The sequence below is a fragment of the Calonectris borealis genome, chromosome 12 (genome assembly GCF_964195595.1).
Source record: "Calonectris borealis chromosome 12, bCalBor7.hap1.2, whole genome shotgun sequence".
Taxonomy (NCBI): domain Eukaryota; kingdom Metazoa; phylum Chordata; class Aves; order Procellariiformes; family Procellariidae; genus Calonectris; species Calonectris borealis.
In genome coordinates this window covers 12,479,674-12,498,368 of record NC_134323.1, presented here as the reverse complement: position 1 = coordinate 12,498,368, position 18,695 = coordinate 12,479,674, and the positions used below count along the sequence as shown (strand labels likewise).

Below are 18,695 nucleotides of genomic sequence, written 5' to 3'. Positions count from 1 at the left end.
TTGGCAGATCTGCAACGTAAGATCCACCGGAGGAGATGCCGTGCTGCCTCCCTCCCGCTGGCGGCTCTCCTGAGTCCTGGGCAGTAGCCTGGGAAAATGGTTCCTGTGTTTTTCTCTACTGAGAAATGCCATCAAGGGGCAGCAGCCTGTACTGTCCTGTATCACCCGGCCCAAGGTACCGCTTCCATTGCTACAGCACATGGGCCCACTGCGCTGGGAAGGGAACCTGATGATTTACTAAACCTCATGAACTTAGTAACACCAGCATCTTCCTGTAACAGCCGTCTGCCACCCACAACGACATGGACTAAGCTATTTAAAAACTTGTTCACTCAACCTATAGAAGTGTCTAAGCAACACACCCAACTTCAGACGGAGTCAACTTGTATGCTCTCACAGGTTTACGTTACAGAAAGAATTTGCTTTCTTTTTTGGTTTTACTAGCCCTGTGAAGCACTTCAGCCGTCACACCTACTGCAGTAGTACTTAAAAGTCTTATGTTTCGAGGCCCAAGCTGACTATGTTAAAGATCCGCACACCAGACCTCTGCCCTTGCCCTTGCACACAGACCCGCGCGAGGCCAAGGTGCATTTCTTAGTGCACGGCTGCTTCTGACTGAATGTTGGCGTTGCTTCCTCCAGAAACATCAGTTTGGAGCCTGTATTAAAGGTAACTGATTTCAAAAGCACAACTGTATCCAAGGTGGTATCGTAGTGCAATGCAAACCGTGGCAGCATTTGCTGGTTTTAATCCATGGGAACCCTCCTTTGAGGTTGCCTGTGTTAGCCATCTGCGTTTTAATCCGTGGTTTGGGTTTCTAGTGGTAACTAAAATCTTGTACTTGCTACTCTGGCTGCTAGGGACAGGGGAAGGAAAGGCGCTGCTCTCGCACAGCTTTGCCTAAGCCATGCAGAATCTGCTGGAAAGCAGCTTGCCCGAGGAGCTCTGCCTGGCCTTGGGACACAGGGACTTATGTTCTCAGAAAGTCGCATCTGCCAAACCTCACTGACTTTTGCCCTGATTTTTATATACTTCATACTGTAAGAAAGTTGTAGAATTGAAAGATCGAAAAAGCACCCCTGTGTATGGAAGAGAAATGAACCTGGAGAGATTAAAAGAAGTGGGGGGGAGAGTGGGTTATCAAAATATGAGAGAGAGGGGGGGAGAGAGAGAGAAAGCTTACAACTCTCTCATTTGTCTGGGCTGTACGCAGCCTGTAGGACAGAAATGGGGTGCAGACACTAACGCTTCTTCCTGCTCAAAGAGGAAGGCAAGAGGTTGAGAGGGAAGGAGGAGAAAGTCATCATCATCAGACAGCTGTTTCACAGGCTGGAGCGTATTTTGACTGGTTTGTGCGTCCCTGTTCCTAGACCTGGCAAGATGAAGAGAAGAGGCAACCCGGCTACAGGAAAGGAGGCTTCTTCCATTTAACTGGATAGCGAAACAGAGGATTGACAGGTAAGATTTCAGAGAGAGATGTGACTTCAAAATCCTTGCTAAAAACTTTTTAAAATCAATCTGCTTGTAAGACAAAACAAGCACGGGGGTGCCCTTGGCTTGCCTCGGTCCAAAGCTATGGAAGGCTGCTTGTTAACATAGGACTTTTCTTCACCGAGCCAGCTCTCTGCAAACACACAATCCAGGTAGACATTACACCTTAGAGCACCGCACGCAGAACAAAGCGATTCATTTTTGCTACCTACGCGCTCGAAGGACTAGACTGCAGGCTATAATCTGTTGTTAAAAACCTTGGTATCATCAATTTTCTCAGCAAGAAATAAAACAGGCCAAATCCTGTAAACAATGCAGAGAATGTTTAAATATTGTAGAGTTTTAAGTGTAACTTGGATGAGGTTGAGCTCAGGTCTATGGAGAAAAGCTCCTAAAGGCTTCCTCCATGTGCGCTGAGCACTGGTTTGTATGCGCCCGTGCGTGCACAAGACTAAACGGCATGTTGAACATGAACAGATTTAAATGCCATTTAGTGAATTTGGCTCTATGTGCATTACTTTTTCTGAAGGTAAGATACAGACAGAGGGAAACCAGTAAGCGTCTCTGAATCAAATCAGAGCTACTTTCCTGTAAATCTCCAAAGAGAATATGCCAAAAAGTAAATGAGTATCAGCTGTGATTCTCCTACGTATAGGAAGACACACACACAATATTAACTAGAGGATTTGTGCTCGGATTTAATATACTGTGTCTTCCAGTATTCCGAGCACATCTGATTTTGTCAGAAGGTTTTCCAAATAGAAACATGATACTTTCACTTACTGCATTTCATTTAAATTTTGCAGAATACTAACGAATACATTCTTAATTATGAAGACTCGATGTTCAACATATACAAGCATCACAGAAGTTTCTCTAAGGTAAGCTCATGTATCTCACCAGAACCTGTTGCGAGGAGTTGAAAAAACAGTGTCAGTCTTAAGAAAACTCTATACCTATATGTAATTACAAATGGGCATTAAATTAAGAGCTACTCTATTTTTTTGGCTGCCACTACCTACTCAATGTTGATGTTCTTTGTTTTATATGCAGAGTTCTTGACACAAAACATTTAATGAAAATATTTTCCAAAGATCCAAAGAATTTATAAGTATTTGCAGTTGTGGTACCAAATACATTCAGCAGGGCACAAAGAGACAAAAGTGATGTATCTTGGCAAACAGCAGGCAGACTTACCGCGTCCCTCTTTGAGATTCTTTGGAAACGATTCTGCTCTTCCAACCACTACCCCTTCTAACCCATCTCCCTTAACTCTGTGCACTTACTTCACTGTACTTCCAACTTCTGATGTAATACTGTTTTGCCAAAAAATCCTGGGAAGGGGAAGGGCAGTGCCTATGCGCTGACCAGAGTCCATCAGAGCCAATGATAATTAGCTGCTGATTTCATCAGCCTTTGGTCTCAGAAATGCATCATTTTCCAGAAAGTGTTTGAAAACACTTTCTATTAATTATATAGTAAAATGATGTAATTTAGTAAAATGATGTGATTTAATAATATTACTTAGACTGTAGACTCTTTTTTCACAACACAAACCTGCAAAGAGACTCTTTGATTCGGTCTGAAATTTGACTGAATTCAAAACACATTCAAATAATAGTAATAATTAGCATTCAGCTTTTACTACAAGCACACGTTTCCTACCAGTATGCCACTTGGGATAAAATAGAGCCAAGTGCTAAGCCATGTGGGCATCCAGCGCTTTGACTGGCTGCTTGCAGTGTTGAGCCTGGCAGTGGCTCACAGTGACCCTTTATTGTTTCAGTTATTCTAATTTCTTGCATGCATCTAACTGTATCGCATGGACAGCGTGGCTGAGACACGAACACGCTTCCCTATGCACTTACCTTAGCTAAACTGCAGCTGCTCCCCTCTCCACCCAGCACAGCGATGAATTCATCACAGTTCCCACTGCCAGCAAACGGAACTGCCTCTGACCCACCTCCAGCCTTCTATTTTTGGGGCAGCCCACTCTAAACCTTGCCAAACATGGAATTGCTAAGGAATGTGCAAAATTATACACAGGCATCGGACTGTTAAAGTTCAACCAAATAGAACACTTGGGAGTCTTTAACCAAGAATCGCCAAAACTAGCTGGGTTTAAATGGTTTCAGACAAAAGCGTCTTTTGGTGCACGGTGCGCCAGGGAATGCCGCCCCGAGGAGGGAGGTGTCAGTGTCAAATGCAGGTTGTTAAAACGACTCCATCCACCTTTACGTATCCTGGTAACTGCAGGTCTCCCAAAAATGTTGTCAACTGGCAGTGTGGGAGATGGAGGGCACCTCAGCTTGCTGTGCAGCTCTAGGTTCTTGCCCTCCCTTGCTATTACGCCTCCCTCCCCAGCCTGTCTGGCCAGCCTGTCCCATGGGCCAGCCCTTCGGTGGATATTTGCCCACAGGGAAGTTCATCAAGACCACTAAAGCATTCCCACAGCCCAGTCAGCACCTCTGCAGAGGACAGTAACTTTGGAAATATTCCCCTATAGGTTGATGTGGCTTTCCATAATACAAGTATTTGCAGCGTATTTTAAAGGTGTACATGCAAAAAACAAGAGCTCTGTTTTGCCCTTGTTAATTAAGGCAGAAGTTAACAGCATCATCAACACCGTTCCTTCTCCGTGGCCCAAGGACAGTTGCAACACGAAAGCTTTGGCCGCACTGGCGGTGATGCCTTGTGAAATGGCATTCCTTGCCCATAAGGCTGCTGCCTAAACACAAGCCACATATTTATTTCCGCTGCCATCCACCTATCTGTCCGGTTATCTTCTTTTGTTTCATATGTTTAATTTTAAACCTAATGTCAAAACTCCGAGTATAAAATGAAATACATTTTGTTTAAAATACTCTGGGCAATTTTTATAGAACATCCTTTTGAAAAAAAAAAAAGTGCAGAGATCAATTTTTTTAAGTCCATCCCGCAGGCACCATCATTTAATTATGAGTGAGACATAAATTATGCATTTACACATTGTTGCATTTTCTATAAAATGGTGTGGAGATTTTTTTTTGTAGTTTTTGGAACTCTCTCTTTCTTCCTGAGGGCACTTTGGAGGAAAAAAAAACCTGCTGTGGGCTATACATTGATGAAAAAATTAGCATTTATCAGTATAACACCATTATGAGACCAGCATGGCACTAACATACACAAAATCTAAATCTATTTTTCTGCTTAGACTTAGGAAAACCTGAAAGACTGTGATCTCACCAGGCAGAAAATGTCTCCTTGCAGTATAAGCACTGAAGGTAATTGGGCAGAAGCAAATAATTTGCATATAATTGAACAAGAAATAATAAAAAAAACACCCCAGCAAATAGATGAGCCAGCACCGAAAGGCCATTACCTGCACTGAATTCAACCGGCAGTATCCGTTCAAAGGAAACCTAATAACATGGGTAGGGTCCTGATTCCAGCCTGCGTTTACGGAGTTGCACATGACGTCCCCGGTCTCCGGGAAGATCTCTTCTATTAAAGCTTTCTCCCCGCTCAATGCAATTCTTTCCCCCAGATCTGGAGTCACTCTTACAACCAAGCAGTCACAAGGCTGGAAATGTTTCCTTTGTTCTTTCTCTTGTTTCCATCGCTCAAGTTCCTTAATCATTGGCTGCAGCTGGTAATACTTTGCTTCTTCATATAAAAGATTAAAGTCCTGGGAAAAAAAAAAAGAGAGGGAGAGAGAGAAACTAGAAATGCTTATAGTTCTCTTTTAAAAATGAGTATTGTTCCTGTTTGACCTACTTAGGCTTATGTATTGTCAGCAAGAGTGCAAAGGCAACAGGTATCCACATACTTTGTCTTCGTCTGACACCTACACAGAAAACCACATGGTGTTAGCGTTGAATCTATTTGAGCTGACCGTGAAGTTCCCATTGCACTGAATTATTCTTTCATTTATTATCCCACAAGCTCAATGCCAGAAGGATTTACTTTTGGATTAAGAAATCAAAATAACTGGCTGCAATAAGCAAAGCCTGCTGATGTAAGAGGAGATGTCCTGAGCCCTAATCTTCACTCTTGGCCTCAGATAGTCACTTCTGATCTTACAACAGAAGATCTCGGGCTTCATTGTCACCTCTTGCACACATGTTACGAGATGGAGATGTCAGTTCAGCTTCACTTCTCACCTGTCTTTGCCGAGTCTGAAATTCAGCTGCAGCAGCTCAGCTGTTCCCTGTGTTTCATGATTATTCATGTATTTAAAGTGTACTTTTGAGCCTGGTAAATTATACGGAGGTAATGACCATCCCACTGGCTGGGAGCTCAGCTGTGCACTCCAACAGCTTAAAAGAAACAGTTCTTCCCAGCCATTTGTCCATCACTTCACATGGGCTTTGGGCAATTCAAATTCCCAATTTGATCCAATTCCCAGTTCACTGATTGAGATGTCTTCTGCACATCCTCATGAATAACTTTTAATCAGATTTCCAACAGATCTTCCCACCTCAGCCTAAATGCATGACACTACGTTGAGGTAAAGGGTGTCAGCAGCCCCCCAGACCCGAGGAGGCAGCAGTGCCCACCAGACCAAGCCAGAGAAGAAAGGGAGGGGGAAGCACCCAGGGACGGTTTGCTTACACCGGCCCCACCGCCTCCTTCAGCCTCCTGAAGGGAAGAGAAGCAGCAAGAGCACAGCACCAGCTCCTCTCTCCAAAGACCTGCCGTTTGCTTTCCTGGCTCTTACGCCTGTTTACAGATGGAAATGCTGCACCACAGGTACGCTACGTGACTTTTGTGGAGTATGCTGTAGGTCAACACCTGGACATAAAGGCCAGTTCTCCACCACTGCAATGAAATGAAATGAAAAATCACAACAGTGAAATGACGGGAATCATTTAGGCTGGAAAGAAGGGCATGACAAGAAGTAATCAAGAAATGGGCACGAAAATTACATGAAAAATAGCGGCAGCGCTGCTGCTCCAGGACTTGGGGAAAAGGGGGAATCAAAGGCCAATGCATGTGCAGCACAAAAAGGTGCGACTTCATAGTGGCTTGGAATTAACCTGTAAAATCTGTTGCTGCAGGATATTATTGAACCAAAGCAGTTAGCGGTGTTCAAATTTGGCACCACAGACCCACTGCCGGTAGCGGAGAGGTGCTCCTGCACCCCAGGGCTGCCTACAGCCTGGAGATGTATGAATATTCACAGTGACACCAGCAAGGTTATCAGGTTACAAAAGGGACATCCCATCCTTTACATCTCTTTGATGTCTGTTAAGGCTGGGACAATATGTGCACCACTAAGGGAGGAAAAAAGGACGGTAGAAAGAGAGAAAAGAATGGTAAGAGCAAGTGGGAAGAAATGAGGGCAACAAACACACTCACGGGAAGGAGATGGAAGATACAAAACAACAGGAAGATTAAAGAAGAAGCCGACAGAAAGTATTTTCCCCCCCTCCCCAAAATCAGCACTCTGCTGAACCATTACTGCTTTTCTCTGTGTCGACCAGTGAAGCTCTCTGGTTACTGAGCATGGGATTGGTTTAAACCTATGGGGATTAGTGGCCTAAATTAAAAAACATCTGCCCCAAACTTTTTGAAATCTTCTTCATGCGGGACACAGGAACACCACAGTCCGCCACTTAACTGCAGTTATGACAGAGGTGCGGGCAGGGTCTGCTGGTCCCATGTATCTCTTTTTTGAGCAAAGGAAAACATGCAATGCTAAGGAAAAATGTAATCTAATGCTGTAGAGCGAACAGGAGCATCCAGTGCTTACTGAAGGCAATGGAAAGTCTCCCGCTGTTTTCAATAGGTCCTGAAAAACCAGTTTTAGAATACCTGTGTTCATGGTCACTATAAAATAACATATTATTTGTAAGGTCAATCAATTGAATATGTGCTAAGAAAACTCAACAGTAAAACCCAGAAGAGGTGGTACAGCCATATAAAAACCAGTCCTTCATTTCTGAAAGTAAAGAAAGGTACAGTGCTCCCGAGGCTGGATGCAAAGCCCATTACATTCATGAGAGTATTCTCGACTGACTTCACTGGGTTTTGGACTAGGCTGACAGTATCCTGAATCACAAGAGTTCAATGGTCCAGCACCCCCGGGCCAAAACAGTAATGCCATAAAGCACACAAAGCCAGGATCACATACCTCTACCTCCCCCACAGCCAGCTATTAGCCCACTGCATCTAATGCAGCTCTTTAGTGACTCCTGCTAGCCATCATTTGTCCTAAATAAACAAGATAAATTTTCTGTCCTAAATAAACAAGATATATTCTGATATCGTTTTGTGATAACACAACCAGTTTTCAGATGAAACGGCTCTTCCACTGCTGTTCCAAGAACGATATGGCCATGCTTCAGACGGCCATGTGGAAACCAGAGCTGTGCTGGAGCATCATGTGCTCAGTGGGATGCACCCAGTCATAAACTGCCTGGGTTAAGCCAAGGTGCTTGGGTTAGTTTTTAAAATAAGACTCTCATCTCCATGTCCATTCCACACTTGGGTTGAGCACAAATATGCTGGAAAGGGCTTTGCACCTGGAGGAAGGGGTTTGTAAGTTGGGAATCTGAGGCGTGCCGGTGCAAAGAAGCAACATGCACGTGCGGCGTTGGGGAGTCCGGGCACCTGCCTGTGACAGTGGCAGTAAAGGGAATTTGTTATGCTGTAACAAGTAGAGGGGATAAAAAAGCGTCTGCTGCTAGGAGCGGCAAGAGAAAATTCATAGTCGTCCACCAGTGACAGCGCTGGGAAGGCACAGCTTCCGTGCCCCCCCACTCCACCTACTGCACGCTGCCCCAGCCCAGCCGCCACCAGCACAGCCTGCCCCACCGCCCCGGCCTGCTCTGGCTCCTGCAACGGGAAATCTGGCATTTCTGCACTGAGTGACTTGGGCACCGCCACGGAATTTGACAATGTATTTAAGGAGGGAAGAGGATTTTGCAAAACCAGGAACAGAGAATGAATGGTTCACAGCATGGGGGTGCAGTTCTCTAAAGCCTGTGCTTGGGCAGGGTAATGGACTCGACACACTGCTAAGTACATGATCTTGTCATGCAGGTTTTACACACCGTTCAGAGTACTGTGCGGCTGCGACCGGACTGGAAGCGACGCCCAGCTCTGGGCTGTCTACACAGCATGCTCAGGATGCCCAGGTAATACTGACATAGGTATTTCCACCCTTGTACTGTAGATATAAAATCCTATCCTGATGATTTGCAGAAGTTTAACATGAAATACGAAGTAGAAGAATTCAACTCACAAGGGACCTCGCCAGGGAGGTGCCACAGGAGCTGCAAGAAAACATTTCCACGCTGCTCATTTTGATAATTTACCAAAGGCAGATGCAGATACGAATCTTGCTGGACCTATCCAGAAGAGGCACATTTTGCTGAACCAGGCACAGGAGTAGCTACAGGGTGTTAACTGCCTAGCACAGTTTCAAAGTGCACACGGTTTCATTGAAACTCAGCCTCAGAGCAGCCTGATACAACTTCTGTCCCAGGCATATGCTGATAAATGCATACAGATACTGCACCCTCTCTCTCACGGAGGCTCCAGCCCTGGCATCAGTGCAGTGTTGCTGAGCAGCAGGCAGCATCCCGCAGCAGATTTTGTACGGTATCCAGGAGTTCCTTGTACTGCAGGACTAATGATGCATCTCCCATTTCTTCTAAGGATTATTTCCGTACCTTCCCAACTTCTTAACAGCAGTGCACCTTGTGGCAGCACAGCCCAGAGTCAAGCACTATGTTTGGTAGCTAACGGAGCTGCTTGTGTTTAGCAAGGAAAATCGCTTTACTCCGAAGGTGATTCCCACCAGCCAAAGTCCTTGCTCATGAGCAGGGTGCCCCTTGCTAGACTGAAAGGGGAGATGGACAGTCTAGCCTCTGATTTCGCTGTAAAGTACCACAAAAAGCCTCCATGAGGTACCATGAGCCTTCAACTTCTTGTGGCTGTTGTAGGAATGAGTGGGGAAGTTCTGTTAGGTCACCTGGAAAAGGGATGCACACAGCCTTTCTCCATCCACAACTTCTGGACCACATTTAGATCTCATGGGAAAGGTAAACAGATCTTTCAAAGATGCAGCTTTTTGCCTTTCACAAAATAATTTTCTGCTCATGATTCAGTAGAAAAGCTTTTTTTCTGGTGGATTTCACATTGGCTAAATTCTGCAGTCACCTCTGACACGGGTGACATCTTCCTGGGGAGGAGATGGGAAGTGTGACTGCAAGGCCAGCTGTGCTGCTGTTTCGACATCAGTGCCAGTGGGTCAGTAAAGATCTGCTAACCACAGGCAGAGACAGCCAACAGAAACTGTAAAACCATGTCTCCCGTGAACCTGATGCTCTTCTCTCAGTACTTAAGAGGTCCTTTGTTTTTGTACTTAATGTCGACTCCTGAACAGGCTGAAATGGCTCTTTCTGCCCATTTTTCACATTATTCTTTGTTACATGAAACAACAAACTGTCATCCTGACTCAACGTTTCTTTTATATTTTAGTGTTGTGAAGATCTGACTCCTGGCTACGAGAGAAAGTTGCTCACTTCTGCAATGACAACTGCGCCATTTGCTACGGTCAGTTTGAGATGCAACCATACTAATTTTAAAACGATATTAATAAATTAGCGTGCCGGCCTTGCAATTCCGGTGCTACAGGTGACCTCTATAATCCATACGAAACTCAGATGTCCTGTGCATTTGTGCTCCTCCTCTCCTTAAGATGGAGTAATAATATACACATTGCCTATGTCTATTTTTGTTTGACGATCTTAAAGCAGGGAGTGAGTCTCAAATGAGCGTGATGAGTCCTGGTTTTGCGTGAAGTTGTGTATTGGTAGTGAAGGGGACAGATGCTGCACATAAATGTCCTGGTGAAACACCTCTGATGGCGGGGGCCGGGGATCAAGGCAGGGAATATTTGGGCTGCAGAGGAGGGGCAGCTCCTGCGCCAGCCACCCCCTAACCCAGCAGTGTGGCAGACCAGGGGGTGCTGGCTCCATGCTCTGCTCGAGGACATTTGTTGCTCAAGGTGTTGTGGACCCACGTTGAGGGACTCTGAACCGGTGCAGGAAGAGGGAGCTGCAAGCAGCTCCGGGCTGCTCGCCATCGCCTTGCTCAGCACAGGCTGGCTGCGAAGGAGAACCGAGCCAAAAAACTCACAGTAATTTCTCAGCATACTTCATGTGGCTTAAAATCCCCCAAACCCAGGAAAATTATATGTACTATTAGAGTGTTGCTTTCAGCAGGGAGACCTGTCGGATACTAAACACTTTCAAGTTCTGGCTTATTAGTAGTTGGAAGTGTAATTAATATTCACTGTAAACACACCAGTCAGACTTGATAATAAAGAATCACTAGCCTAGGAACACATACCCCACTTTCTCTGCACTTCAGTGTTAACTTAGTCTGAAAACAACACTTAAATAGCAAACACAATAACGCTGGTGCGGTACTAACATTCCAAACTTTCCAAAATAACCATCTGAGCAGCAATTCAAGTTGAAAAGCAACTTGGCTAAACCTTGAGGCTAATAAACTGCTTGATTAAATTAAGGGGTAAAAACTAATAAATATTCAAAACACTTGATAATGCTTTGTTTGACATAAAGAACATTTAATGCAAGTCTCACTGGAAAACCTGTCAGGTTTTATACCTTAAATAGAGTTTTGCATTTAGAAACACCGACTGATTCCATTTGCTGCCTTTGATTGTTGTCTTCTGTCACTTTAATCATGCTGGTAAAATTACACGATTTCTGTGAAGTCAAATCCGTTTACAATGCAGTTTTAATATAGCTTTGCAGCGCATTCTTCTACGCATTTTTATTTAGTTACTCCCTACCTAGCAATACTTTGCTTTGTTCTTGAGCCCTCATTAGCCTGGGGTTTGCTCTAAAGCTCTCCCAGGGAGGAACTAACTAAAATACAGTTAACCCTATGCAAAGAGATGGTCTGGAACAACGGACTGAGCCCGGGCACAGCGCCGGCTCTCCCGAGTCTCTCCCAGCCCTGCCAGCGGCTTGCTGTGCAGACAAGTCCTTGGCATCCACCAGTACTCTCACCTCCAGGCTCTTACTGAATCCTGCTGGTTTTGTTTCACAGCACCTCTGAAATCTGGATGCCGGTTGAGGCCATGATCAGCTCGAACGACATCTCTTCTACCCTCTCTTCTCACACCTTCTTGTCCCACCAGATTGTCCAAAACGCTGCCACTAAAGCATCTCTCTGGCATTTCACCTGTACCACTTCTCCATCTACCCCTTTTTACTTGATCCATCTTACAATCCACAGAACTGGTCTGGTCTTTAGCTTCACTCCTACCTGTGAGTTTTCTCTCCTTTCTCTGTAGAAAGCTTTTCTCGCATCCACCCCTTAGTGCTCTGGCTCTTGCCCTGCTTCATGGCACCCCAACCCGCAGGCCAGCCTCCCCGACCTACTCGCCGCTCCCCAGAAAGACCAGTGCTCAGGACAGCCCTTCTGGGCTGAAGCTCCAAAATCACCCATGAATGCCAAAACTTCTCCCTGCCTTGGGACTAGATCTGTGCTCCCATTCCACAGCGTGTCTGCTCAACATTAACTATAAACACTCCCATGACGGGGTCAAATACGATTATACTCGTAACTTAGGCAAGAATGGCTGAGGAGCGGTTTGCAGCATGAGGATCAGCTGTACTCCAAAGCTAAAGCCACCACAAATCTGGACTGACTCAGTAATGACTGGCCAAATTATCTTGCCTACCTAGTCCAACATGCAAAGTGAAATCTTACTGCACGGCGCGGGAACTTTCCTCTCCAGCAACGCTCCACGTCCTCTAACTCTGAGCAGATCCCCGTTGCCATCCCAATTTATTCATCATTTCATCCTGGAGTTAGTGCTTTTGTTGAATCTTGTCATCTACAGTTTGGACACTTTTGTCTTCTAATTTTCATACATAAGGATGACAATGTTGCAAGTTTCGTAAGTGCAAAGCCAAATAAACAAGGCTAGGAGGAGAGCGTTTAAACAATCAGGATTTGCAAAGCAACAACCAGCGCCATTATTTCATAGACAACATGTATTGCTCCTTAAAAAACCCTCAGTAAATTCCATCTCCCAAGAATATTTTGACATTCATAAATTGTGTAAAAGATTACTTCCTGAAATCAAAGTATCTGCATCGGTTATATCTAACACAAATCCTCATGGGCTTGTTTAAGGGTGTTTCTTTTTTGTACCAACAAGAAAAAGATTTATACAATTTAAGCCCTCTAAGTATCAAATTTAAAACATTTCTTTCAGATTCTGAGCATTAAACCCTGGTAAGTGCTAGTTGCTGATGTTGCTTCTTAATTGTTGTTACACCCTGATAAATAAGCTAAAAATGTGAGAAAATACAATTAGTTTAGAAAAACTGATTTAGCCGTAAGCTTCATCGTTTAACTTTTTATGGTATCCATGACAACCATTGGTCCATTTATTAAATTATAGCATCCCTGGTGTAATACACAAGTACTAAAAATCCTAACAATAAACAGCAACGTTTAGTTAAGTGTGTTTAGGTCAAGCACACAAACCAACCTGCACCAAAACAAATGACAGAATGGGAGGAAAGAATGGATTGCAGACTATAGCTTTCCTTACCTTAAAGTCATCTGGGAGCAGTAGCTTAGATGTCCTTAGGAAGCTTAATATATATCTGAAAATTTCACCATCTCGATCAATGAAATAATGTTGTTTTAAACTGTCCAAGACAATAGGCTCTGTGCCATTAAACAGACGACTTATTCTGAAAAAAGAAAAGAAAAAGAAATGGGCAAAAGAGACAAAATCTCATTACACCCTCAGGGCTTAAGAACATCCAGCCAATTTAGTTGCATCAATTCAATGTGCATAAGGTAACGCAGTATCTTAATTTGGTGACAAACAAGTGCACAAAAAGAGATGCCTTAGACACGTGTGTGCACCCGCACGCTCACACAGACGAAGCGCGTGTGCACGTGCAGACACGGGCGCACACACCAGCTGCCAGAGCCCTGCAGCTGCCCTAGGGCTAAGCTCGCACTGCCCCGAACCAGGGCTGCGAGTTAGGCCCAACAAGGAAAGTGCCTATGAAACGCTCACCCCACGGCTGGCAGAGTAATTTTGGTGAGAATGTGCGTCACCGGCTCCGTTATACACCCCTGTCCACCATGTCCTGCTAACGGAGAACCGAATGGTTACTTGGAGATGGGTTCCTGGCCATGAGCTTTTCCTCCAGCTTAGCTGTCACTTTGACCAAATGCCATCAAAGCCTTTCCGTGCTAGAGGAGCGGCTGCCCATACACCAAGACGAGCTGTATGGACGTGTCAGTGCTGGGTAAGTGACTATCCAACGCTGAATGTTTTGGCAAACCAGCAACTAATGGCCCTTGCAGCATCTGCAGCGCTGCCCGTGGGACCACAGTCCCACCACCAGTAGTCCTGGAGATCAGAGTCTGGCAGAAGAAAGCAACGTGGCAAATCTTTCGTGAGCAAAGAAAAGGAAGTGAGACCTATGAGACCGGGGGATCAGCTGGTTACAGGACCAAAATACCACATCAGCTACATCACTCCAGCTTTCTCCACGTCCTGAGGAGCATGCTCTGCAGAAAGCAAACCGGGCATCTGCTTGGCTGCCATTCCTCCCGCCTCTCCCCTCCAAACGCCTGGCTTCTCTCAGAACGCTTTGTCTTCCCATGAGAAATAACCCAGCTGAATATATGTTCTTGAAAGGAAAATCGCAGGAGACAGACAGCAACGACCTATTAAGTAATTGAGTCCATCTCTCTGACAGTGCAGCATTGTTCCCAACTGCACAGTGTCTCGTGTTTCAAAGTCAAGTCTTAAATAACCCTGCCAGTGAGGACTCCTCCATTTCCCAGAGAGACTATCCCGCAGCCTGCTGGATTTCACTGTCGAGCCGTCCCTTCGACTCAGCTATGCAATCCCCCCGTGTCCCTCGCTGTGACCAGAGCAGGGCTTTCCCCTGCCGTGGATAACGAGCTCACCAAACCCTGCCAAAGGCAACGGCCAGCACTGCTGGCGGATGCCGCAGCCGCAGCCTCTCTGCCTCCCTCCTTCCAGCATCACCACCCCACCCCAAGATTTCGGGCCCAGCAGCAGGATGTGAGAGACCTCAGCCTGGCCGGGGAAGGCGCGCGCCCACCCCGGCGATGGGAAGGGGCAGGTTTGCTCCCCCGCCGCCACCCGCAGTGCTGGTGCTTCCGGCTGCGCCCCACGCTGCTTGCTTTGGGTTGTGGTTCATGCAAGACGGTGAGATTTGCTCTCCACAGCTGCACCTCGGTCTGATCTTCTAACTTGCTAATTTAGTTGCAAATTTAATTAACGTGCTGTTTATTTCCAAATTAACTGTGGAGATATTAAATAAAACTGGACTTAGCAAGTTCCCACTGAATTCAGCTTTCTGCCCTCTTAAGCAAGCTCCAGGTTTTACTGCCTGCTCTCGTGCCTGTGTCAGCATTCAGCTAGTCTGAGTGAGTTATGAGAATAACCAAATGCTCCCCTAAACCCTAATTATAATACGTTTACTGTTTTTCCTCAAACTCTAGCTTTTCAACGGTATCAGAAAACACCATCGAGTTCATGCTGCAACATTTAATTTATATAATCCCAAGGTTCAGTAAGCCTCCAGTAATGCATTGTTTTCTTTTTCATTGTTATTTTAGGCCTATTTGCCTGAGACAGTTAAATATATTGCTTTGTACAGTGTTGAATTTTATTCCAGGAACTAGACAGTTAATTTGTTTCCTTAGACATGCACATGAGCCATGCTGGGTTAGACTGAAAGCAGAGGAAACACTGATAGAGCAGCTAAGGTTCAGTACAGTACATTTATTGAGTAAATTTGCGTGGCTATTGGAAGTTTTGAGATCTTACACCTAAGCAAGCTGGGCTGTGCCTTAAACCTCCTCCCCTTTGCTGCCCTTTCTCTGTGAAGTCTACAAAAGCAACACGCCGGCTGCTGTTCGGCTCTGCCGCGCGTATGGGGGAAGGTTTGCCAACAATGACAGGGCGCAGGGAAGACAGGGTACAAAATTTTAATGGGCCACTCTTTAATGTAGTGAAGCATTTTTTTGGTAATGAAAACAAAACATGAATTTCGAGGCCTTTGTGGAGTGCCCTGAGCTGTATTTCTTCACCAGCGAAATTACTGCTGGGGAAAGAAACTTGCAGAGTGTTGAAAGACTTAACTGCCACCCCAAAAACAGTGTGATGAATAGTTTAAGGATTTATTTGACGTTTTAGGGGGCTGCTATGTTCCAAGAACCAACTTCACTGCAGCATGTTGTAACGCTGCGTACGGAAAGCGCTCCTGCTTCTCCCGTCTCGCCACTATAAACCGTACCTGTAGAAAGTCCATCAGAAAACGCAACGCTGTGAGAGCACAAAGTGAACTCAATTGGCAGCTTCGAACGGAAAATTCGCCTGACGGGGCAGCTCCACAAGCCCCACCGGGACCCGACGTGCTCAGCGAATGGGTCTTGGGCGGCCAGAACAAAACGCTGCATGCAGAAGAGCGCAAGCAAAATGCGCACAGGCTGTCAGAGAGCCAGGAAGTCGGCAAGTGCAAGGGGATGGGAATGGTGTTGCACTGTGTAAACTTGTTGATGTTCAATCAGAAATTAGGTACCAGTCTGGCTGGCAGCCTCAGGAAGCTGCTCCCTCCAGCGCCCCGCCATGTGATGCAAGTTAAAGTCATGGGGAGCGGCTGCAGCTCTCAGATCGGGCAGTGGTCAGCCCGAAAATGGTTGTTTTTATGAGTGGTCATGATGCTCAGTATTGTACTGGTGGACAAGCTGGGTAATGGCATTTTCAGGAGGCACTTGCGCATGGCACGCGGGAATGGTGCTTCTAGTGATGTTTGTGAAGAGCTGGAAGGCACAGGAAAACAGAGATGAGGCAAAAAGAGCTGCACTTGGATCCTACAGCAATGGGTGAGTCTGAGCATTCCCACCTTTTGCAAGAGATGCTTCACTTAGTAATTTAAAAACACTCTTAAAATTTCTGTAAAAGATTTAATTTCCAGACAGTGAGCAAGCCAAGCCAGGACCAATCCAAGTAGTTGCAAGCCTGAGGATGGCAAACTTGCCTTTCTATTGCCTCCACCTCCTTGGCCCACTACGCTCATACCATCTTCCCAGTGCACGGCTCTTCCCAGCCGTCTGTTTCTCCTCCTCAGTTGCTCCTGCCCTCCCGGCAATGTGCTCTTCCACACTGCCCGGCCACCGCTCTGCAATGCTGCCCACCCCGACCCCCGCAGGGCTCCCGCTCCCGGCCATTGCTGGATCATGTCCCTGCGGAGCAGAGCCACGATGGGCCTGGCGTCAGGCTTTCAGCTTAGCGGGTCTCACTGGCACCTTGAGCCCCGGCTGGATGCTCTTCCCCACCCCTCCCAACATCCAGAACACAACCTGTTGATCCTATTTCTACAATTTCTTTGTGCTTCTGTTGTTTCTGCTAAAGGCTTTTACATTTTCAATAATGTTTCGCCAAAACGCCAAGGGGCGAGTTTCTAGCTTTGTACCGATTTTACTATGATATTAAGATCTCCTTTTATTAGATTAAAAACAAACAACGCAGCCAGCCAACCCACAAGGACAAGAGCGCCAGTAAATTCTTTTCTTAGTTTCTTGGGCAGGGGAGGAAGCCGCGTGCTGTGTGCAAGTACCTACAGACGGCTTCTGCTACCCACCCCACCCCCCCGTTAACACTTGCACCCCATTTTCCACCACACAAGGTCCCTGCAGCGCCTGTCGAGATGGGAGCACAGACAGGGCCCACAGGGCAGTGACTCCAGCCCCCAACCTCGCGGCACACCATCTCTTTCATAAACTCACCCAACTCCATCTTAGAAGCAGCCAGGGCTTTTTGCACCCCAGCTCCCTCTGAAGCACCCTCAGTCTTCCCGAGATCATCACTGAGAACAGCCGCGGCTCTGCACATCACACACCCACTGTTGGGGGGTTTAACAGCACACTGGGACAGGGGAGGTTTTTTTTGGGGGGTTGCTTTCTGGTTTGGGGCCAGGTTAGCCATTTTCTTGATAGCTCTCTTTTTTAAGCTCTTCATTAATAATTCTGGTTCCAGAGGCTTTAAGAGGAGCACCCAATATTGTAGGACCTGTGGGACAGCCAGCAGCTGGGGTTGCAGCAAGCACCAGCAGAGCCCTCCGGTCCCGAGCCCCAGCGCCGGGGGCACCGCTGCGGTCCCGTCCCCCGCGCACAGAGACACTGCGTAAGTAAAACTCTCTATCACAACATTGCACTAAAAGTATTAATTTAAGTAATTATGTGATTAATATTTAACTGTTCAATGATATTTTTGTCATTCATAATTTAGTTGTTTACATTTATTAAAAATTGATTCTGTAGACACTTTTTCTGCCCAATGTCAAATCAGCAGGGAGTGCACATTTCAGCAAACTGTCATTAAAATGTGTCTCTCTCCTAATTTTATGGGAGGAGAGGGGAAGAAGAGAGAAATGCCTGATCAAGGGTGCTGCAAGCATGCAGATCTGTGCTCCACTTGGTGCCCTCCGCCATACCTGCCACTCCTCCGTGCACCCTCCTGCTCCACTCAGTGCAAATGCACAGCGAAGCCGATGAGCTCTGCAGCTCTTCCTACGTTTTATATGGCGGCTGTCAGCTGTACTTGGCTCTTGGGCTTTGCTGGGGAGCTGGAGGAGGTAGAGGTTGTGGCAAATGCTGCAGAGAGGAGGAAGAGGGTTGTTTACAGCCGGGACACCGAGCATGACCTGAATCTGCCCCGCGGAATAGGTTAGCAAAGTGTCCCAGGTGTATGAGCAGAGTCCAGTCACTGCTGCTGAGCACAAACAGTGCTGCTTATCTCTTAAATATTTGCTCAAGGTGGGTAGGATAGATACTGTTATCTGCTTCGAAAAGAAAAAATGCTGTGAATTGGAGCAGAGGCGCTTGAGAGACCAGAGCGTCTTACACTGTGTCTGGCACTGCTGCCCACATAGCTATGTCTGTTATAAGTAAGTTTGTTACTTGTCCCATCACAAGAAAGTAACTGCTGGAAAAGATAAGCAGAAAGCCACTGCAGCGGCTGTGCCCTACCCAGTGCCAGCGTTCCAGGAGCCGGCTCTCTGCTGGCACTGCTGCATCCCAGCTGCAGCAGCACGGTCTGGGGTGGGCAGTGGATGCTGCTGGATCTTTACAGTAGTGGTTTTCGTATTTCCATTACTTTTACTGTA

At 46.2% G+C, this 18,695-nt stretch overlaps 1 protein-coding gene across 6 annotated transcripts in view; it reads right to left on the bottom strand.

Moving 5' to 3' along the window:
• Positions 1-18,695, bottom strand: part of KCTD15 (potassium channel tetramerization domain containing 15) — a 46,443-nt gene that overhangs the window by 4,759 nt on the left and 22,989 nt on the right. For all 6 annotated transcript variants that reach the window (XM_075161386.1, XM_075161384.1, XM_075161382.1 and 3 more), the window contains 2 exons: positions 13,082-13,226; positions 4,853-5,158 (listed from right to left, as the gene is read on the bottom strand). In XM_075161386.1, coding sequence (XP_075017487.1) covers positions 4,853-5,158; positions 13,082-13,226 — 451 coding nt within the window. The remainder of the gene's footprint in view (positions 1-4,852; positions 5,159-13,081; positions 13,227-18,695) is intronic.